At 38.4% G+C, this 23,636-nt stretch overlaps 2 protein-coding genes across 2 annotated transcripts; both read right to left on the minus strand.

The window, feature by feature from the left end:
* Window positions 1-2,551: 2,551 nt before the first annotated feature.
* LOC143876409 (large ribosomal subunit protein eL42) lies at window positions 2,552-6,903 on the minus strand. The gene is made up of 5 exons (XM_077378106.1): window positions 6,748-6,903; window positions 3,816-3,927; window positions 3,615-3,682; window positions 3,454-3,528; window positions 2,552-2,800 (listed from the first exon to the last, which is right to left on the minus strand). Exons 1-5 carry the CDS (start codon window positions 6,748-6,750, stop codon window positions 2,741-2,743), a joined length of 318 nt encoding a protein of 105 aa, XP_077234221.1. The 5' UTR covers window positions 6,751-6,903; the 3' UTR covers window positions 2,552-2,740.
* A 6,273-nt stretch (window positions 6,904-13,176) lies between these two features.
* LOC143876412 (embryogenesis-associated protein EMB8-like) lies at window positions 13,177-23,227 on the minus strand. The gene is made up of 8 exons (XM_077378110.1): window positions 22,584-23,227; window positions 20,640-20,768; window positions 18,596-18,727; window positions 18,095-18,237; window positions 17,873-17,970; window positions 17,656-17,750; window positions 16,202-16,255; window positions 13,177-13,726 (listed from the first exon to the last, which is right to left on the minus strand). The coding sequence occupies exons 1-8, from the start codon at window positions 22,914-22,916 to the stop codon at window positions 13,580-13,582; spliced, it is 1,131 nt and encodes a 376-aa protein (XP_077234225.1). The 5' UTR covers window positions 22,917-23,227; the 3' UTR covers window positions 13,177-13,579.
* Window positions 23,228-23,636: the final 409 nt, after the last annotated feature.

Consider the following 23,636-nt stretch of genomic DNA (forward strand, 5'->3'; position numbering starts at 1 on the left):
ATTAGATTGTTGTTTACAACATTCCCTTTTTGTTTCACACAGTTAAGACCATAATCATGCTTCATTCATTGATGATTTTAATATTTTCACGAGTTATGCTAAACTGAGGGGCAGTGTTAAATGCATTATGGTGAAGTGGATACAATGGGGCCATCCTTTCCCCGGGCCACCCCAATTAGTGTAATATGACAACACTTTTTACACTACAGGAGGTCGCCGATGAAAGGGGGACAATATATCATTTCGCAGTTCATTTAGATTTACAATGAAAGACTTCTTGGGTGGGGAATACAATGATGGGGAATTGTTTGGTCTGGAGATGCTATGGCACGGCCCGTGCAACCGTGTGCGGAGCTGTGTGTGTGATTGGTGCGCGGGCGTGCCAGCCTCAATCGAGGCAAAAAAATCAAAAATCTCAATTCGAGGGGTTCGACAACTGAAACGTTTCCATCCCTTGGGATTGGATTTCAGGTGATTAAGAAGAGGGGAACGACACTTCTTCCTTGGGCTCCTCTGCCTTTACATAAACAGAAAAGACTTTCTAAGTGCATAAGCAACACCAGATGTGGGGATGTCGACACGCGCAGAAGATGAACGACACGTCGACACGCGCAAAACGTAAACGTGTCACGATTGGCCAAATGTCAATGCGTGCAGAACGCAAATGACGCCATCGATGCACGCGAATGCAAACGACTGTCATGGCCAACATGCCGTCTGATTCAAGCTAAATGTTGGAACGACACAGACAGGACACCAATGCGAGGGATAGTTGAATTAAAGAGAAACACTTACCTGGAAAGATGAATTCATTGCTTCCTTAATCCAGATGCTACAGAAAAGAAAAAAGTACAACGCTAAAAGAATAAAATGCTAAAACATGTTTGGATTTAGTTCTGGGACCTCTTCCTTGGAGACAGACCTCTCCTTACATAGCTTTTTTCAGGTAACCACTCATCATTACCCCACGTTCTCTTGGAGGGAACTTTTTGGTAATTGCCCATGTTGGGTTCCCTTACTCTCACGGCCTCCATTTTCTAGGTGGTTATCCTCCACCTTCTCACAATTGGCAATTGTGGTGCAACATCTTTGAATCAGTCTATCCAAATGGTGTCTTGATAATTTAATCCCACCTGACTGATTGGCTTTAAAGGTAAACACGCTCTTGGGGAAACCTTTGAATAAATGCCCAACCTTTTGGGTCCCGGTACATCCATGTTCCCCTATGCCTGTCCAAATAACATTATCGACCCAGTCCAAATGAATTGCAACTTAAGAATTCGGTCTTTCATGACCAACTAAACCCAAAATGGGTGTAACAGGACCACACTGTTTGAACAATCCCAGTTACCAAACAACTGAAGTTTCGGCCGTTTATTCTTGTACTTGGTCCTGTGCATTTCACACCACCTCTAATATTTCGACTAATACAATCCCATGCCATTAGTTAGGAAACTAGAAGCACCCATTATATCTCTAATTTAACCCAATTGACAAACACCTATAAACACAATCATGGATTAGACTCTAAATTTCTGCAAAAATTGTACCCAAATTGCCCTAAAAGATTGCCTGCCTTTAATTATCATTAAATTGCCCAAAACCCAGTTTGATTTTCTTATCACCCATTCAAAAGATACTGCTGTTTACACTGGGTTTTATCGGTCGTAGATGACCAAATAAACGAGTGACAGTTCACGCAGACTGGGTCAACTCAATCACGTGCCACGATGGCACTTAATAGATATATAGGGAAATGGCTTAAAGATGTGGCATGTCTATTGCCGGTCGTGGAAAGGTGGAGAATGGCCACCTAGACTATGGAGGATGTGAAAATAAGGTGATCCATCATGGGTAATTATAAAAAAGCTTCCCTCCAAGCAGAACGTGGGGTAATGATGAGTTGTTACCCGAATAAAGCTATATAATGAGGCATCCGTCTCCAAAGAAGAGTTCCCAGAACCAAATCCAAAATCATATATTAGCATTTTATCTTTATCTCTATACTTTCCAGTACCTGTACCTTTTACTTTTCTGTAGCTGTAACTAGGATTTAAGAAGCAATGGATTCATCTTCCCCGGTGAGTCTCTCTCTTTAGTCGTTTATATCCCTCGCATTGGCGTAGGGTCGGTGCTTGTTATGTCATTTGCTTTGAGTCGGACGGTCTACCGAATCTGAGGGTCTTCCACGCTATGCGCGTGTGGGGGACGCCCCCTCCTCACTCTTGAATTCCTTTTGTTTTGCGCTGGTAAGGCAAACGCCGCGCTTCCCACATGAAAAGTCCTTTCCATCTGTGTAAAGGCAATGGAACCCAAGGAAGAAGTGACGCTCCCTTCTTCTCAATCGCTTGAAATCCAATCCCAGGGGACGAAGAGGTTTCAGTCCTCAGACCACCCCCTTCTATTTTAATTTCTGATCCTTGCCTTGGGAGAGGCTGGCAAACCCGCACCTACACACACACACACACGGACCGAAGGAGGGCCGAAAGGCCGCAACAACTGCCTTTCCAAAGTAACAAGATACCGCCTTTCCAATACTAAAACAAATCAATAATTCAAAAGATACTGCCTTTCCAAAGCAACAAATTCTTGCCACTACTCCTACAATTCAATAATGTACTGCAAATCACACAAAATAAATACCAAATACCAGAAATCCACTACTAGAAAGAACTGAAATGGGTTTTCTAAAAAGAACAGAGAATAGAAACTAAGTGTGCCAAAAATCAGATGCATACCCCTAGAAAAGAGAAGTCCCCTTTCCTTTCTTGTCCCCTCCGATTTCAAAGTGTTTGCATCGCTGAAAGTGTAATCATATAAGCATCAGTCACAGTGTTTAAAATGCTGATGCACATTAAAATGCGGTCAAAGCAAATCGTAGTTGACGGGGCTGGGTACTCGGTGAACACAATCACAATTGGGGGAGTCAAAAGGAGTTTTGATTGACTTTGTAAGGCAAAATGCGGACTCGGACAATAATGCGGCTGAGATAAAAGGGAGTCAACTTGGGCAAGTAGAAGATGAGGTGTGGGAGTTTGCAAACTAAGGTCAATTACCATATTGCATAAAGCCAATACAGTGTTACAAATTAAATAGAAAAGCACATGAACATTTTTGTTTTTTTTTTTTTTTTTTTTTCAATTTGCAGCCTTTTATTAAAAGAGGCGAGGAGGGAGAAAATCAAAGAACTCTACAAATGGCCTATCCACCCCACTACGAGCGAGCCCGACTGCCTCGCCAACTACAAATGGGTTGACTATTAGCCAAGCGCAAGTACATGAATTAACATTTTTTTCCAGTAACTTTGAACAAGTAGACATTTGAACCCAATTTTTCAAAATATTTTTATTTTCAGAAACATATGCAATAGAAAAATGACGACAAATTGATGCACTTGCACTTTTTAGGAGAAGATAAAATGCAGCAGATAGACACTTCACCAGTACACCTCACCTTGATTGGATGCTGGGAGACATGTTTACAGCTTTGGCACTGTAGCCTTAGCACAATCTTTTTTGTAGTTTTGGCCTACAAAATCGCAAATCATAATAAAACCCATTCAATCTACATTCATCTTGACTAATAAGTTGATGGTATCTAAATATTATACTTGCCTTTTTGTGAAAAACAGGCTTTGTTTGCCCTCCATAACCAGATTGCTTACGATCGTAGCGTCGCTTCCCTGCATGGAGAAATTGCAAGTATAACAAAATTGAACACAAAAAAGGCTAAATCTGAAGGCTACCATTAAAAAAAAGGCTAAATCTGAAAAGAAAAAAGGACAAGAAGAGTTGTGGAATGCTTGCACTATTCACCTTGAGCGGCAACTCTATCCTTTCCTTTCTTATACTGAGTGACCTTATGTAATGTGTGTTTCCGACATTCTTTGTTCTTGCAATATGTTTTCTTTGTTTTAGGAACGTTCACCTTCATCATGAATAATGAGCATTACAAAAGGAATCCAGTTGCAGCAAAGAAAATATAAAGCACTAATAATTACTGGAGATGTGGCGACTCTCAGTCATTCTCAAATGGTACTGATAAGATGTCTTTTATTTACAAATAAATCAGGAAACAGAAAATTTTTGTTTTTTTTATCACAGAACTTAACACGATGAACGCCTTAAAAATGACATGGAAACTTCTCTAGCAAAGTACCCACATGACAGATATACCAGACATTAATGGCATCTCTCCCAACTGCCTCTATTGTTTCGATTTTTCTTCTTGTACTGACAAGGAATCATATTGTCTAAGAAGAGCACTTGCAAAAGGTTTTGATCGCCAGTGATAAATTTCAATAAAAAGGAGAAGTTGCTACTATTGGAGTCTCATTATTCTATCCTGTACCCCAGTAAAAATGTGACCCAAGAAAGCCAGAATAAACTCACAAAACTATCCAATTTATCATATATAATCACAAAGGGTTGAGATTACAAGTAAATTATAATGAATCAAGAATACTATACTTAGAATTGAGACTTTCTTCATAAAGGTCCCCTTCCCCTTCGGAGTTAGAAAGAGCCTTTGAAAACTATTTCATGAGAAGGAGACATAGGAAGAAGCGGAGTTCAAGCGAATAGAACCAGTTTGAACCAGTCAAGCAAAATGCATATGCTTGACGGCATTACTTACATTGAGAAGGGAGATGACTTTAACGAGGACAACATCAGCCCCATACTGGTTTCTTCATAACTGATATTTGAGACTTAGAGAATTGGTATGATCATGGATCTTTTATTATTTTTAAGATTAGAATCCAATATGCATGGGTTTGAACCTTTGAATGAGAAAGAGATGATTAATATGTAACAAATTTGTTAGCAAACAATTCGTATAATAATATTGACTAACTAATCATGATAGTTTCTACTTAAATCAATGGATTTGTATGAAAAATGAATAACAGACTATTTATTATTCTCTAATTTGTCCATAATTTGTTTATATTTTGGTATATATACATATAAATATTAATGAATCTTACGATTTACAATACAATTAATGATCCAAGACAATTTGACCCCTGTTACGATTTACAATCCGATTCCCATTTTTAAAACATCAGAGACAATGACACAAGTATGTCAGGGTATGCATGACCCCTATTACAATTTACAATTCGATTCCGAATTTTAAAACATTAGAGACAATGACACAAGTATGACAGGGCATGCATGACGGTTTGAACTGATATTACTTGCAAAAAAGACTTGTTATCATAATAAAAATAAGATTAAAATCATTGGTTACATTTATGACGCCTATATTATAAACAACAACCCTTTGAACCAATGTTTCAAAATGCAGATGCGGGTCAAAACGCTGCCAAAGCAAACCTAGTTGATTTGATGCGACGTGATCAAGTACTAGGTTGACGCGGTCATAACTAGATCAAAATGAGTTTTGGTTGACTTTGTATGGCAACATGCGGACTTGGAGAAGAACTCGAGTAAGGTAAAGGGGAGTTGACTCGAGCGAGCCTTCAATGACGCAGGGGAGTTTTTTTTTTTTTTTTTAAATGTTCACCGATTCAGGTAAAGGGGACTTGACTCGAGCGAGCCTTCAACGACGCAGGGGAGTTTTTTTTTTAATGTTCACTGATTTTATTGAGAAAAGGGACCGAGATGGTCAAAATACAAAGAAAGAGAAATACAAAGAGAAAGATAAAAGAAAGAAAAAGAAATTAAGGGGGAAGAGAGTTGAAAAGGCCCAAAGATTCTTTCGACATAGGGGAGCTTTGAAACCATTTTTTTTTTTAACTACTATGCTTCAAACCATGTAGTTCTCCTAAACCTCTAAGTATCCTATGAGTTGTGTGCTTGTAATTTCCAATTGGCTATTTCAAGGTTTCAACTTATCTATAACACTCTATGTTATAGTGGAGAAAGAGAACGAATAGCTTTGCAGAAGTAATTATCATAAAATGACGTTTAAATTTTCAACCGGCTTCACACAAAGGGTATCTCCTCTTTATGTGAAATTGCAGCCAATGATCAGCTCCTATCATTGACTCGGGGGCGACAAGACTTTAACTGAAATGGAAGTTTGAGATACTACTAGATCCCTTATTGCTTTATAATTAGATTATGGCAGAGAAATGGATCCAATGTATGCCTTCCTGTTAGCAAGATTCTTGAATAATATAGAAATGTATGCAAAAAATGATCCAAAACAAATGAAACCTTTTTTTTTAATGAATCTAGACAGGTTTTTTGGGTAGAAAATGGGTTTCTTCTAGGTTTCAAAAAAGACCAAGTTATACTAAAAAGGTGAAATGAATATTGAGCTGACACTAAGTTTTATGAGCACATGGGAACCATTTTTGGATCAACAAATACAAAACTATGATATGTGGTGATTATAATTAGACTGTTTTAAATGTTTTCTCTCCTATTTCTCACACACAAGAAAGAAGCAGGTATTCAGCTTTTATAGTGGCTGATTTAGTTCATCATTTAGTGGCTTTTGTTCTTAATTTGGTTAGTCTCTGGTGACAATGATAGTAGAAATCATAAACAAGAAGTTAAACATAAATCCAGACCTATAAACATCCATATCAAAAGATAAATCCATCAATTCACAAAATCATTCTCAGTAAAGTATTCTCTACAAGATTTCATGGTCAGAAATACATACAAGTAAATACATCAAAAGGGGGAAAAGGGATGAAGAATGAAATCAGCGAAACAAAAAGAGGATTTTCCATTAGAGGAGAAAAAAGGAGCAACAGTTTCAGATGAATACCATTTTTCCTTAGCTGAGAATCGCCTCCAAGGAGTAAAATGAAGCAAACTAGGGTTCGTACCAAAGCGAAGCTTTTATATGAGAATTTATACGTTTTTAGTGTCTTAACATAGTGGTGCAACACGGGTCGGCCCAAGTTCAACCCGACCTGACCTGACCCGACCCAAGTTCAACCCTACGCAACCCCAGTTTTTTAAGCTTATCATAAAAAATGTCTGGCTTCACTCGGGTCTGGTTGCCCAGACCCTCAACCCAGGTTGGGAAAAGCCAACCCGAACCGGACCCGAACTCAACCCCACATCATGTGAGTAGCCCTTGCGAATGTGGTGAACCTAGTCATAAGCACTGTTTAAATTTTCGGTTTCAGTACCGGTTTCGGTACTTGGAATTTCCAAAATTTCGACCAAAATTCCGAAATTTGGTAATAAATTAAAGGAAAATTTCTGACGAAAATGCAAAGATTTCAAAATATTGTGAAGTAAGGGTAGAGTTTTCAAAATTATAGGAAAGGGGCTGTCAGGGTACGAAATTTTGTCTTTAGGACATATATACCCCTTGGTTTTTCCCACCCTTTTGAGAAGCTCTTTTCCCTATGCTATTTCACATACCACCTTCTCTTTTTCTTTCTTCTTCCCAAATGGAGTTCCAACGTGAAATACCACCATTATTGGATACCTTGGTAGGTTGAGAACGTGAATAACAGAAAGTCATTTGGGAAGAAAACACCATTTTCCCTATGCTATTTCACCTACCACCTTCTCTTTTTCTTTCTTCTTCCCAAATGAAGTTCCAACGTGAAATACCACCATTGTTAGAAACCTTGGTAGCTCGTCCAACGTGAATAACAGACAGTCGTTTGGGAAGAAAACACCATTATTTCTTCTTGGTTGATAATCAAACTCCAAGTATGGCCATTCTCCTCTAGTTGAAAAGGGTTTACATATTCTTTTGTTTTCATGTTTTCATGATTTCTTGGGTTTTCATTTTTTTCATGTTATTTGTGAGGTTTTTTCATATTCTCATGGTCTAGCAGCTTATTTGTTTGGATATTACCATGTTTATCTCTCTCTCTCTCTCTCTCTCTCTCTCTCTCTCTCTGTAACTCTCTCTCTGTAACTCTCTCTCTCTCTATAACTCTCTCTCTCTCTGTGTGTGTGTAGAGAGAAGCCTGATTGGATTCGTATGTATAGTTGGACTCTTGGAACCAATAGTTAGGCTTCGGAACCACAATTTAGTGGTTTCTCGGACGTTAAATAGTGGTTTCATTACTGTAAATTATGGTTCCCAAGTGGTTGGTATATTGTATGAGTACTTTATTAGTTGTGAAAGGGATCATGACTGTATCATTAGTGTTTGGAACATATTGGAACCATTACATAGGCCTTGGAACCACAATTTAGTGGTTTCGAGAGGTTACATAGTGGTTCCAAGACTGAAAATTGTAGTTCCAATAGTCGAACTAGTGTTTGATATATTATTACAGTATTTTAGTGGTTTTAAAAGTCATCATAGACCTATCATTTGTGTTTAAAACTTATTGGAACTATTACTTAGGCCTTGGTTCCGTAATGGTTCCGCCATATAAAATGTGGTTCCGTAATGGTTCCGCCATAGAAAATGTGGTTCCGTAGTGGTTTCGGCTTATAAAATGTGGTTCCCTACTGGTTCCGTTGTGAATAATGTGGTTCCGTAATGGTTTCGGGGTGAAAAATGTGGTTCCGTAATGGTTCCGCCTTAGAAAATGTGCTTCCGTAGTGGTTTGGGCTTATAAAATGTGGTTCCCTATTGGTTCCGGGCTGAAAAATGTGGTTCCCTAATGGGTTCGAGGTATAAAATGTGGTTCCCTAATGGGGTGAAAACTGTGGTTCCCTAATGGTTTCGGGGTGAAAAATGTAGTTTTGTAATGGTTCCGATGTAGAAAATGTGGTTCCGTACTGGTTTCGGCTTATAAAATGTGGTTCCCTAGTGGTTCCAAGGTGAAAACTGTGGTTCCCTAATGGTTTCGGGTGAAAAATGTAGTTCTGTAATGGTTCCGACGTACAATATGTGGTTCCGTACTGGTTTCGGCTTATAAAATGTGGTTCCCTAGTGGTTCCGGGGTGAAAATGTGGTTCCCTAATGGTTTCGGGGGAAAAATGTAGTAATGTAATGGTTCCGACATAGAAAATGTGGTTTCGTATTGGTTTCGGCTTACAAAATGTGGTTCCCTACTGGTTCCGTTGTGAAACATGTGGTTCCCTAATGGTTTCGGGGTGAAAAATGTGGTTCCCTAGTGGTCTCGGGTTGAAAAATGTGGTTCCCTAATGGTTTCGAGGTATAAAATGTGGTTCCGTAATGGTTTCGCCATAGAAAATGTGGTTCCGTAGTGGTTTCGGCTTATAAAATGTGCTTCCCTAATGGTTGCGGGGTGAAAAATGTGGTTCCGTAATGGTTTCGGGGTGAAAAATGTGTTTCCGTAATGGTTCCGAGTTAGAAAATGTGGTTCCGTAGTGGTTTCGGCTTATAAAATGGGCATCCCTACTGGTTCCGGGTTGAAAAATGTGGTTCTCTAATGGTTTCGAGGTATAAACTGTGGTTCCGTAATGGTTCCGCCATAGAAAATGTGGTTCCCTAGTGGTTTCGGCTTATAAAATGTGCTTACCTACCGGTTCCGTTGTGAAAAATGTGGTTCCCTAATGGTTTCGGGGTGAAAAATGTGGTTCCGTGATGGTTCCGACTTAGAAAATGTGGTTCCGTAGTGGTTTCGACTTATAAAATGGGCATCCCTACTGGTTCCGGGTTGAAAAATGTGGTTCCCTAATGGTTTCGAGGTATAAAATGTGGTTCCGTAATGGTTCCGCCATAGAAAATGTGGTTCCCTAGTGGTTTCGGCTTATAAAATGTGCTTCCCTAGTGGTTGCGGGGTGAAAAATGTGGTTCCCTAATGGTTTCGAGGTGAAAAATGTGTTTCCGTAATGGTTCCGACGTAGAAAATGTGGTTCTGTAGTGGTTTCGGCTTATAAAATAGGCATCCTTCGGGGTTCCGGGGTGAAAAAAGTGGTTCAGTAATGGTTTCGGGGTGAAAAATGTGGTTCCGTAATGGTTCCGACGTAGAAAATGTGGTTCCGTAGTAGTTTCGGCTTATAAAATAGGCATCCTTCGGGGTTCCGGGGTGAAAAAGGTGGTTCAGTAATGATTTCGGGGTGAAAAATGTGGTTCCGTAATGGTTCCGACGTAGAAAATGTGGTTCCGTAGTGGTTACGGCTTATAAAATGTGGTTCCCAAGTGGTTCCGGGGTGAAAACTGTGGTTCCCTAATGGTTTCGGGGTGAAAAATGTGGTTCTGTAATGGTTCCGACGTAGAAAATGTGGTTCCGTAGTGGTTTCGGCTTATAAAATGTGGTTCCCTACTGGTTCCGTTGTGAAAAATGTGGTTCCCTAGTGGTTCCGGGTTGAAAAATGTGGTTCCCTAATGGTTTCGAGGTATAAAATGTGGTTCCGTAATGGTTCCGCCATAGAAAATGTGGTTCCGTAGTGGTTTCGGCTTATAATATGTGATTCCCTAGTAGTTGCGGGGTGAAAAATGTGGTTCCCTAATGCTCTGTTTGGTTCTCTTATTTTGAGAGAAATAGCAGCGAATGTAATTCTAGTAATTCGCCCGAGTGTGTTTGGTAGGATATTTAAACAAAATGGGGTGTTTGACCGCCGTGGATTTTTGTCGCTTGTCGGTGACGTAGCAGCCTCAAAACTCGCCAGAGAAATTTCTCCAATTTGAAGGAAAAAGGGGAGAAATTCTCGGCAAATTTAATTTGGGAAATGTTATCAGCACTACTGTATTTTGATGAGGGCACTCTCACTTTATTAAAAGTACGGTGTGGCCCACGTCGTATGATGATCCAAACCGTCCATTAGATGGACCACAGCCTAAATGGATTATACCCCAAAAGTTATTTATATAGGTTGATCCTAACCCTCCGATCTATAGAGGGTTAGGATCAACCCTCTAGCATTCAGATCAGAGGGTTAGGATCAACCTATGGAAATGAATTTTTGGGGCACAACCTATTTAGGCTGTAGCCCATCTAATGGACAGTTTGGATCATCCGCGGGACATACCGTACTTTTCATAAAGCGAGAGTGCCCCCATCAAAACACAAATACAGTATTGTTTTAATTTTTCTGTAATTGTCATAAGTTTATAACTTTTCATGATTAGTTTTTTTGGTAATTGTCATATTTTGTTTGTAATTTTCCTTCTTTATTACCATTTTTCGGTAATTTTTCATTTAAAACTTACCACTCCTATAGCGGGTCTAATAAACCGTAATGATTACTATAGTTTTTTCTACTTTTGCTAGCGACCTTTTCACCGATTTACTTCTTCAAATCTTTGCATCAGGACGGGCCACAGGCCGAGCAAGTGGAATCGGCGAAGGTGACTAGCAAATTCCTCTCAAACCTGACTTTTAAAAAGTAAAAATAATGGGTCAGTAAAAGTAAAACTAAAGAGGGGTATTTCAGTCTTTTAAAAATCTTACAACCCCTCTTTTACAAATTCGGCAACTCTACCCTTACTTAACAATATAACTATAACTTTGTATTTTCATAACAAATTTTCCTAAATTAAAAGAGTGTATTTAATAAATTTTGAAATTTCGGCCGAAATTTTGTAATTTTTTTTTTTCCTTAAATTTACTTTTTCTAGAAATTTCGGTAAAGGCCAAAATCCGAAATTTCGCCAAATTTCGGTTTCAGTCTCCACCGAAATTTTGGATTTCGGTCGAAATTTAAAACCATGGTCGTAAGAGATCATTTCACGCTACTCCGAAAGCGCTAGTCGTTCAGGTAATGGGCCCTGTCGCGGCAAGGTCAAACAAAACCGTTCCTGCAGCTTTTGGATTTGCATGTCCATACGGGTACCCTAGACAACGGTTGGGTAAGCGAAGTGCTTGGTTTTGCTCCAAACGGTACTGAGATAGTCAATCCTAACGCACTGTCCGAAGCTAACCTGGCGGCGATAGAAGTGGCTAGGCCAATCTTTTCTAATTTTGTCATTATCCAATTGTTCTTGAATTGGTCCATTCAATGGTTCTAAATCTCACAGTGTGACAAAAGAATCAATTCAGATTAAAGAGGATCCCATGATTCCCATTAGGAATTCGTTGGGTCCAACCCGACTCGACACGAATTTTTTTGGGGTTGAACCCGACCAAAGTTGCACCCCTAGTCTCAAGTGGTGAAAGAAGGGTAGGGCCGATGGGAGAAGGAGAGAGATTTGAGAGGGCAGATTGAGAGGAGACAAGCATGCTCTTAAGTTTCACAGTGTGGGCCCACTTATTTAGATGATCAAAACCATTCATTTGTTAGTCCCCTGTGCCTAGAAAATCCTCCATATGATGATCCTAACCCTTCGATTAGTGGAGGTTTTGTTGTTTTGACTTTTTGAGCTGTCCATCATACACCAAACATATCGAATGGTTAGGATCATCATATGGAGAAGATTTTATACACGAGATGAATTATTTGTCCACATGTGGTAAAATCTTTTCTGTAGGATGATCCTAACCCTTCGATTTGTAGAGGTTTCACAATGGAATTTGGCGCCGATCCGTATGGGTGCAACTTGGGTCGATTTTTTGGATTTTTGGTTGAGCTTTTACCATAAAATTGGGTCGGGTTCAAGTTGATTCCAATTCATTTTATAGCAAATGCTCAACCTGACCTGACCTGACCCAAGTTGCAACCTTACCGGTTGGACCAACAGATCCGATCTATGGACGTGGCGAGTGGAGCCTAGGGATTGTCTTTAGCATTTTTTCATGAAAAATAAGTCTCATAACTAGGGATTTGCTAGGGACCATCGCAGAAGACATTTCGCCGAACAGCTGTTGCATGAGAGTGCATCCACATAGGCTCAGATTTTGTCTTATTTAATTAATTCATATGAGGTGGCTGCACTCTCATGCAACAGCCATTCCGCGAAATGCCTTCTGCAATTGTCGCTAGCAAATCGCTTATAGCGAATCTTTTATTATTTAAGATCAATCCGCCATTTTTTGTTAGTTTTTGTTCAAGGAAAATAACCATTCATGTACGATGATCAGGTCCATGACCACGGTTGGCCATTTCAAATTTGGATTATTGCCCTTGGTCCCACTCTCAGGAGATGATTCTAGAGCTTTAATCAATCCTGAAGAAAAAATATCTCCTTTAAGATGTCTTCAATCTGTTCTCCCTCTGAAAAGTGAGACATGGGCCCACTTGGCCACACTGCGATGGTTCATCAGATCAACGGTCCTGATCACCAAGAAAATGTGCCATGTATGCACTGAGTGGGTCCATCTCTCAAACATGAAGTTCATTTCTTCAGCCATGGATGCAATATCTTGGGGTTCATTCCAATGACAATACATGAATTTCTCCCTTTTCACATCAAGAGGACATTTCCATCTTCCACAAGTCAAATATCATATTACTTAAGAAACCCACTTCACACAATAGTTTCAAGTTATTTTTTCTGGGTTGATAGCAGTTAAACTCCAAAAAGCTAAATAATTATTAGAGGAATGCTGAAATCAGTTCTTATTAATCTTATTAAGCTCAGTACAAAGCCACTCTCACCAGCTAACTAATTACTTAGCATGTTGCAAAGTTTGGCAGTTTAGATTTCAGCTTGCCTACAGTGTAATCATAAATCATAATCTACCATGAATTATTAGAATATGAATAATAAATAAGTGGAGCCCATCTTCTTACTACACTGATAGCTTGAGCAAGCCTTCTTGAGATTGCTAGATACCATCCAATTGACAACAACATGCAACTTGTCTTTTTTGTTTTCTCAAGATGCAACTTCAGTCTTTCTTTTCTTTCTCAAGATGGTTCAGGAATTCCATGACTACAGGATCAGTCCAAGGAGCTCCAAATGGTGCTCCCTCCCCTGCCACCCAGCCAAGATGGCCACCTGTTGGAGTAACTATCAACAAACAGAATGGATTTTCCTGAAAAACAAAGTTTCTGTACTTCAGGGATTGATTTATCATCATTGATGAATGAAAAGTACACTTGATATCAAATAGTAGCCATCGTTGATGAATGGGAGGTAAACTTGATATCAGATAATAGCCATGGATGATGAATGGAAAGTAAACTTGATATCAAATAGTAGGTAAAATCTGTGTGTTACATGTTATCTTAGTAGTAGGCATGAAAGTAGGCGATCGGGGATATGCTAATCATGGAAAACAAAGATAAGAAGAAACTGATTTAGGGCATCAAGACCTGTTACCAACTCATGAAAGTGCAGCAACCCATAAGTCTTGAAAATAGCATAACCACATGAAAGGGAATAGTTATGTAAAGACTAATTCATGAAAGATATAGAATATTTATAAGTGATTCCAATAATCGGTTTTGGACTCACAATTGGTTGTCAGAATCTAAAACTAACAGGGCCTAAAAATCTAGTTAACCTGTCAATTTAGTAGGCAATCATACAAATATGAAACTAGCATTGTACACTTTCCAAAAAAACGTTCAACATTCAACATAAGGAATATCAAACTGAAGTTTACACCAACGTCGAAATGCTTAATCTAGGAGTACACAATGGAAAATAAGTTATCACATGCCAACGCGGGGCATGGCTGCAATTCTCACAACTTCTATAGATGACAGCACTTCTCGCAACTTCATGACACATAAGGCTCTTCGACACACAAAATGACTTGAACTTAATTCCACATGCAAGTTGGACCCAGATCAGATCATCGTGGAAGTTTCAACCATGCAAAATCCAGTCAACCTATATTGGACATCAGGGATTTTTTCAACTCAATTTGTTCCTATTGCATGTGTTAGCTGCTTAGCAAGAAATTTTCCATAATGAATGAAAATGTTATTCTAAAGGCATAAAGGACGGTCCATACTCTATGTGCAGATGAAAAAAGAAAAACTAGAGATAATAATGATTGAAATCTTAGGCACTTTTGTGGTCCAGAAATGACTCCAATCCTTGAGCCCACTGCCTAACAAATAGTAGGAAGATTGCAAGTCAACGTGAACCACACAATTCGAATCACGAGTGTTACAACTTCAACACCATTATTGAGGGTTTTATGTGGACATTAAGAGAGAATGGCCATTATGAAACCAATTTGGCCATAACCACTCGTAGAACATAAAATTTTTGGATGTCTACTTGCAGACACTGTTGGTAAGAAGTAGAACTAAGCAGCAGGATATTCTTAAATTGGGCTTCCAAGAGGTTGCTCATCTATATGGATGATATGGGGTTGGTGCCATGGGGCAAAAGCATGCTAACCAAAAGGCATATCTGGAGCCCCAATTTTTCCTTTCGTAAAATCCACACTGTAGAGATGTTTCAGACTTTCAGTAGAAGCATATGTGCTCCTGACCAATTCTTTGTGTTTCTACTGCAAGAAGCACCTAAAAGATTTTGTTACTGTCATTTTTCTTAAAGAAATCCACTAACCAGATAATTTCCTCCTATATTAAAAAAACAGGATAATTTCCTCCTGTCGCATAAAGCACTCAAACAAGATCACTACCATTTTAATGCTTTGGGGTTTTATAAGACCCAAAGCTAAATTCCCATTTCTTGGAAACTGTAAATATAATCAACTTTCTTTATTTAAAAGCATTGTAGCAATGAAACTGATCACTAAGTGGACATGTTTCAGAAGCAGAGTAGGAGGGTTTTGCTTGCTTGTTGTGGGCAACTTCTTTATAGCAGTCTGTTTTCATTATTCTACATTGCCCTTCAATAATTTTTGAATGTCAGCTGTAGAGGCTTACAATATTAAATAGTGTGTAGTTTTCCACAGATGGACAGAGAAAAAAGATTCACAGTGGAACATGAAACTTCGGGACCAGGATTAAAATGAAATAGTGGATACTGACAGAATCACCATCTCTTTATAGTAGTGATACCATTTACTCTTCAAAAATCCTCTTACCAAGTGTTCATAATCAGGAGCCGAATCAGGAAAAAAATTGATATTAAAAGAGCACATAAAAGTTTCCCAATTTGGATCTCAAAATTTGTGGAAGGCCACATAGTATCAATTAGGTATCAACACCACAATCGCAACATGAAATTCATGTAATTAAAACATTCTACGCAACAAGAGGAGACACTGGCAAAGACAATGCCAATGCTTGCACACAGAAATATATGTGGGTATGCAGCTGGTTAGCAATAAAATCAAGATGCGGAGAAAGGATGAAAAATGGGTACACCAGGGATAAAACCCCAAACATTTAAAGAAGGGATATACAATCCATAATCAGCAGAATACTCATTCTAATATATGATCAGAATATATTTTATATAAGTTCAAACCATACTTAATTAAAAATAAAATACACTAGAATTGTAAAGTCAAAAGTTAACCAAGATTGCATATGGGGAGCTTTGGGGTCATATTATTAAAATCTTGGGGAACAGCATGCACCTCGATTTCTTGACGAGGAATTCCCCTTGATGGTGCAATTGGATCATTGGCAGCCTGCACAAAGAGCACAGAAAGCATGAAAAATTTACCGACAAACACTTATCCTATTCATAGAGGCCTTCCTTGCAAGCATATATGGCAGTCTACTAACAGCGAATTTTTAAACACTCGATAATGCCCCAAAAGAAATACAGAATCCATGTAAACTAATGGAACTGAAAACATATAAAATAGATTATATTGGCATGTAATCCCTAAATAATCATATTTTAACAGATACATGTCGTTTTCACGTTTAAACGTATTCAGTAACCAATGACTAAATACTCGATTAATGTAGTATGGTAGCACTTTGTAACATTCAATCATTATGTTAATTTCCTATGCATATTTATGTAAAGAATATATACACAATCCTCTATGAATGTGAAAAGGAGAATAGAGAGGATGGGGAGAAAGGTTTAGGTAGTCTTATCTCAGTTCCTTCATTAAGTTAATGGAAATAGAGCACCATGTTTAAGTTATATACATGTTTGTCAAATGATCAAAATACTCCTAAATGGTCGAACTACTAAGTATCAGCAACCTGCTCTCGATTAGTGATATAGGACATATAAACCACTTTATCTTCTACCTTCTCGTGAACAAAACAGTAGTATATTTCAACATGCTCTGTTCTAGCATGACAAAGGGGTTCTGTGACAATTTAATGGTACTCTGATTGTCACAGTCTATTTCAATATGTTCTGTCACAATTTAAAAATCAATAGGGTGATTATCACGGGCATTGAAAACCAAAGCTTTTTTGTTGTGTTTCGACTATTTTGGTGGAAACGTGTATGTTTGGGTGGAAACTTGAAAGTTGAATCCATGCATGAGATTAGATATTCACTCAAAAAACGTGATATCTCATCATAGATCAGCACAAGGGGGGATCTCCTGTCTAATCAATCCAAAGTACCCCAAACATCTCAACAGACCTATCAGAGGGTGCTATGTAGTATAGACCACGATGAAGGGTACCCCTCCAATATCTCATGATACACTTGGCTGATTGAGGATGTTCCTTGCAGCCCTCTCTTGCACTTGCCTTTTCATTGTCCACTGTGTGGAACATAAGATACTTTTTTTTTTTGAAAAGTCACAAATTTTCATTGATACCATGAAGAATACATTGGGGACCAGGAGTCCCAACGGGCATTACATAGTGTCGAAGTGGAACATAAGATACTTATTGTGCATTAGAGGTGTATATATGTCTAGGAATATAAGTTTCCGTTTATACTCCCATATATACCCCTCATTTCTCGACACACCTAAATATTAGGGAGTTATGCACCTAATATTTCAAATGAGGGGTATATATGAGAGTATAAACGGAAACTGTGCGCAGATTGAGGGGTCTAGGAATATAAGTTTCCCTAATATTTCAAATTAGTGTGGAGAAATATTACCTGGATGCACAATAAAGGTGTCTGTACATGTTTTATGGAACGTGAACTGCTTGAGTTAAAGTAATAGTCGTCCGCTGACTTGAAGCCAAAGGAAACTGCAAGGAGTCACTAAAGGTGCACTTAGCAATGGCATCCATTTCACACAAAAGACTAGACTTTCTTCTTTTTTTTAATGGTACCAAAAAACACACGACTTCATCCCAGATAGAATGCATACCCCGTGTTAATGCCTCATCCAATTCCCGGAGAGACTTGGCCGTAGTTGCCAATGGGATATTATATTCACCAGTTATACCTTCAAATAGGAGAGCATGCCTGCGGATAATAGCAGCAGCACAAAAAGAAGAGACTCATGAGATAATGTTTATTAAATGGGTTCATAACTTCATATGGGAAATAATCAAAACATAATGAAAAAATTAAATCAATGTAAGATTACTTCTTGAAAATTTTGCACAGAGCCCTTGCAAGAGCTTTGTCATAAATGATATTGAATCCCTTGCGAAAATTCTCATTTGCAATGACCAAATCGAAAGGATTACCCAAGGACACTGCCCCAGAGAGAGGACAATTAAGGGATTCCTGTAAAAAGAGAAACCAGCACCATAGATTAGTAATATAACAATGAAAAAAAACAGTATAAAATACATGAAAACAACCTAAACACCAGAGTTTCAATATGTACAAAGCTTTTCCTTTCACTAAAGTTCCACTCTATGACCAATGATTCAATTTTAAGTCATCTATGCAACTCAACTCAACTAAGCCTTTGTCCCAAACTAGTTGGGGTTGGCTAAATTCAAAACTAATTTTAAGTCATCTATATGAAAGTAAATGAACTGTGATTCCTTTATAATTGAGAATGACACTCCTTTCCCACCTGAATGTAATGAGAAACAGACCCAAACAGAAATAAAGCAAATATGTGATCTGATCATACCTGACCCAAATATCGAACAAGAATATTTGCTCCAAGAGACCAACCAATTGCATATAGATTTGATTTAGAATAAAGAGTTCCAACATGTTTCACCACTTGGCAAAGGTCATCTGTAAATGAAGCTGAATAAAACTGCATATCAACCAATGACTCGTCAAAATCATATGATGGGGGTACATTGATAGGCATGAAACAAAAGTAGGGCCTATAGAGTAACCTTAGAACACTTTATAAAAACTTAAAATTTATGATTATGACATTATAGTAAATTATTAATTAGTAATTAGTAATTGCAGGTGAGACAACCGAGAACCTTATTTCTTTCAGTAGGGGTCTTCTTTTAATGTGCATGTCAAATTTGTCTCTGTTGATGTTTACAGAACCCATGTATCACCAAGCAGGAGCTAGCTAGACCAAGAGCTAAAGCAGGGAATGTCATGGTCCTAAATAATTAAAAAAGTGCTGATTAGGAAGTCTACATAAAAGTTTTTAAAAAAGATAACTCCGTATTTATAAATGACAAAAAATTTTGTTCCAAACACTAGCAGTCCAAAAAAGGTTGAGTTTGGGAAACATAAATAATAAATGTCAAATTAATGCGAATAGTAAAAATGAAATCTAAGGAGATGAGTCATGGAACTGGTAGCATGTATTTTAGGCCTCAAGCTCCTCTTTTGTCCGAGTCAAGTTATGACGGAGATGGAAGCTACTATGAGGAAATGAGAGGTATCAATTTCCATGGAACCTTAGGGGTCATTTGGATGCGGTGTTTCGCATCAAGAGTTTTTTAAATCATGTTCTTTTTTTTATGAATTGCAGCATTTGGATGTATCAAAACCTGGGTTTTACCTTCCATGGGCATTGATTTTTTGAAAAATCCAGGTTTGCCCAACACTGATTTATAAAACATTGATTGAGAAATCAATATGGCCTTCGCCATTTTTTTATCCTCTCCTCTCTTTCTCTCTCATGCAACCCCAACAATCCTCCCTCTTGCACGCAATCATTTTCTTTTCTTTAGTTGTAGGTTTCTTCTTCTTTCTTTTGACTAAAGCTTTTTTTATTTTACTTTTCTCTTTCTAACTCTTCCTTGAATTTAGGAATAGGCATAATGTGCAACCACTTTTCTTTTTACAGAGGCATCTTGCTTTTACCCTTTTTCTTTGATAAAATTTTGAGTTCAACATGAACATACTAGAGTAGTCATTGGAATTTCCAGCTGATTTTGCGAACTGATAGTGTTCATGAAATTATGAACATAACGCAAATATAATTTCCAGTGAAATACATGATTTCATCCACACAGTGTAAAATTGCATCCTTAGAAAATGCAGAATGTCACCCAAACAGCATATTTTATAATCCAAGGTTTTTAAAATCCATGCTTTTAAAGGCAGTGAATTTGAAACTTTAAAAGAAAGCAAAACCAATGCACCTAAACATCCCCTTATCTTCTTCACAACAATTTAGAGATCAAGGGATGCACCTGTTGGATTAATCAGAGGACAGAACTAGATATGATGGACAGAACTATTTTACTCCCTAGCTTCATCAAACTATTCATTTAGATCTACTTACCAAATGGATCCAAGATTGTCGAGATTCCAGCCTCCTTGGACCCTTCTAAATACTCATGTATTGCATCTTATCTAATTTCTTAAGCTTAATTTAGATGGTAGTGGAAGAAGTCACTCAGCTCTCCAAGTCTCCAACTAGTTATGGGAGACGGTTTCACATTGAGGATGGTTCAGTTCATATTAGCTTCCACTAGAAAGACCTCAGTTAAATCTGATAACAGTTGGGTGACATAAACTTCATCTGACAATAGTTCCAGTGTACAATTTTTAATGGGCAATTTAACGGATAGAGTAAAAGCTTCCTCTTTTTTGAGACCGGATTAAACCCAGAGGATTATGCTTCAGACTAGCAAGAAATCTTGTGTGTGTGTGTGTGTAGTGGGGGTGGTGTGTGGGTGGTGGTGGTGGTGGTGGTGGTGGGTGGGTGGGGGGGTGCTATGCTCAAATATTAGATTCCGAAAGGATACCTGAGGTGTAGTAACAGGGCTATTCGCACAGCCACGGCTATTGAACACTACAACACGCCATCCACTACTTCTGGCTCGTATAAGCATATGCCTAACATAAGAATCACCACTCCCTCCGGTAAGACCTGGCTGTAGACATTAATATTAGATATAAGGCATTGAAGAAAAAAGATTATCATTAAAACTCTACCCATATAAACAAAAGTAAAAACCATCCAAGAAAATAACCGTATGTCTCAATTATCCAAGCCTTCACATATGAATGAAAAAGCTACCATTAAAACTCTACCCATGAAAACAAAAGTAAAAACTTTTCAAGAAAATCACCTAATGTCTCAATTATCCAAGCCTTCACATATGAAGTTTTTGCTCTATAAAGGAATAAGAAGAGTAATCCAAGGGTACTGTCAATGTTGAAGCAGCAAAAAAGTTATTGCTCTATAAAGGAATAAGAAGAGTAATCAAAGGGTACCGTCAATGTTGAAGCAGCAAAACCATGTACATCTATCATGTGTATGGGAGAAAAGAAGGTGTTCATTTCAAGCAACAGAGTAGATATATTCAGGGAAAGAGGGATAAAACTTACAGATTAAGGCGTTGTTCGTTTGAGATTATGCCAACCTATTGCTAGTCCAAAACCAATTATTGGACTCAAAATTAAACGTAAATTTGAGTACAATAATTGGTTTTGGACTCACAATCAGTAGGCATAATTTTACACGAACAGGGCCTAAGAATACAAAAGCCAGATGCAAGCTAAGACCGATGGGAACAATCATCATAAATTCTGAGGAACTATACAAAAATGATCTAAAATGGTTGGGAGAAGGAATCCATATATGGTAATGGAGGTCTAAAGAGAGGAGTGTTTGGCCATAATTCCTATATTTATGGAGCGGTGTGTTTTTATATTAACAAAATTAATCAATTGTGTTCCAATGATTGCCAAAAGGTCTGATGAAAACCCTTCTTAGAAAGCCAATAAAACAGTATCTATAAGCATGGCACTTGGCAACATTGTAAAACTGCCCAAATATTTTAGCATTACTAACACCTACTCGTATCAGCATTACAGCATCTTCTTTTATGAGAGTCCCTATATTCCCAAGAAGAATGCATGTTACTTAAAAAATTGGCACTCCTTTTATTACTGCATGCATCACATTGGTCTTTAAACATCCATCGACTGGATGACTAGAATTGTCCAACGGTTTGAATTTTTTTACCATGACCCATGAGATGGATCCTTGGGGAGTTACAATCACTGAACCACACAGCGACATTTACAGTATTCATGCACGATGAACTGAGATGAGTTCATTGCAACAGACCAGAAATGACCTCTGAACAAATTGACTACAGTTACAAATATCCAGGCATGTCGATGAACCCAGCTAGTGTCAGGATTAGACTTAGTCAATTTGAGCCGGGTAGATCCTTTCACCTTCTTCATAAAAATTTTCTAAAGGATTCATTAGCCGACCCCAACTAGTTTGGGACAAAGGCTTAGTTGAGTTGAGTTGAGTCCCTCATATCCCCCATATCAAAGGCAAATTGAACCCAAATCCTGGCATTGCTCTCGTTCGAGTTATACCACTCTACCTTCCTAAATTTGATTCAAGAAGAAAGTAATGGGAAGATCATAGCATAGTTTCAAAACTCCCCCGCGTCATCATGGACTCCCCCGAATCTACTCCCTTTTATCTTGGCCGCATTCTTGTGTGAATCCACATTTGCCCGATAAAGTCAATCAAAACTCCTTTGACTCTCCTCAGTTATGACTATAGTTAACAAAACGTGATTCAAAAAAAAAAAACTACTACTACTTATTTTCTTCTCAAATTTGTCCATTTCACCAAGCAGAGAAATAATCTACTCCTATCATAGTAAAGAAACCCAAAATTTATCAAACAATAAATAAACAAGATTGAGTTAGAATGGGACCAGTAGAATAAGAAGAGGGGATTGGAAAGGCAATCGTAGGTCATCCCCAGAAACCCAATCAAGGGCAATGGACCCATCATCCTTAGTCCTCAAACACTCTCTCCGGAGAGTAACGTCGGGGGTCGACCGGAAGAATGAGGCGAAGATGGTCTCCACGTGCCGGTTCCATCCCAGAATCGGATACGGGTTGTACGGGCGATTCAAGCTCTCAAACCGAGTCAGAATCGATTCTCGAGAACCAATTATCTCGAGAGAGGATAAAGAATAGGGAGAGGAGGAAGAGGAGCAGGATTTAGTATTCCCACCCTCGGGAGTTGAATCGTTGGTGTCCATGACGTGAAGGGGAGAATTGAGTTGTCGTTAGAAATGAAGGAATGAGGAAGAAGGGAGAAGGGGCTGAAAGTTGGAGATTTGAGGGTCTCTCCATTGTTTTTGAGTTTTTCTTTGGGGGGAGTCAATGGACGAACAGACGGGAAAGTCTCGCCCTACTTTTGGATTCTTTGTGCATGTTTTCATATCAAAAATCTAAAAGCGGGCATTTTTTAAGCCTTTTTCTTAGTCAAGGGGCCGTTGCCGTCACGGTTCTAGTAGTGCCCTGACGTTCGTTCGGTCGTCCGTTGACCTGAAGTTGCAAACAAAAGCTTTGGCAGTTCTCTTCTTGAAAATTTTGTAACACTTTCTTTATTTTAATAAAATAGTCATTTTCTCAAAATTTCGGCAAATGAGATTTTAAGAAATTAGATGATGAGAGTCTAGACTCGAGGACAAGTGTTATCCAACCTAGGGAGAAGATGGCGAGCCACCACAGATGGACAATCGAGATAGCAATAGTTATCATGGCGGCTCACAAAGGAACATCCACGTTGCAACGAGAGAATTATTTCTTGTTTTTCATATTCAAAACTTTATTTCTATTACCATTATTAGTAGATTGGTTATGTTCGGTCTTTTCAAGCTTAGTTGTCAATATAAGGCTTCGTTATGCAACCTTAAGTTCAGAGGTTCAATCCTAACTTACCTACACAAACATAGGGGAACAACAATGAATTTATT

This window comes from Tasmannia lanceolata, unplaced genomic scaffold (assembly GCF_043159265.1).
Source record: "Tasmannia lanceolata isolate RefF3 unplaced genomic scaffold, GAP_Taslan_0.1 ptg000002l, whole genome shotgun sequence".
Classification (NCBI taxonomy): Eukaryota; Viridiplantae; Streptophyta; class Magnoliopsida; order Canellales; family Winteraceae; genus Tasmannia; species Tasmannia lanceolata.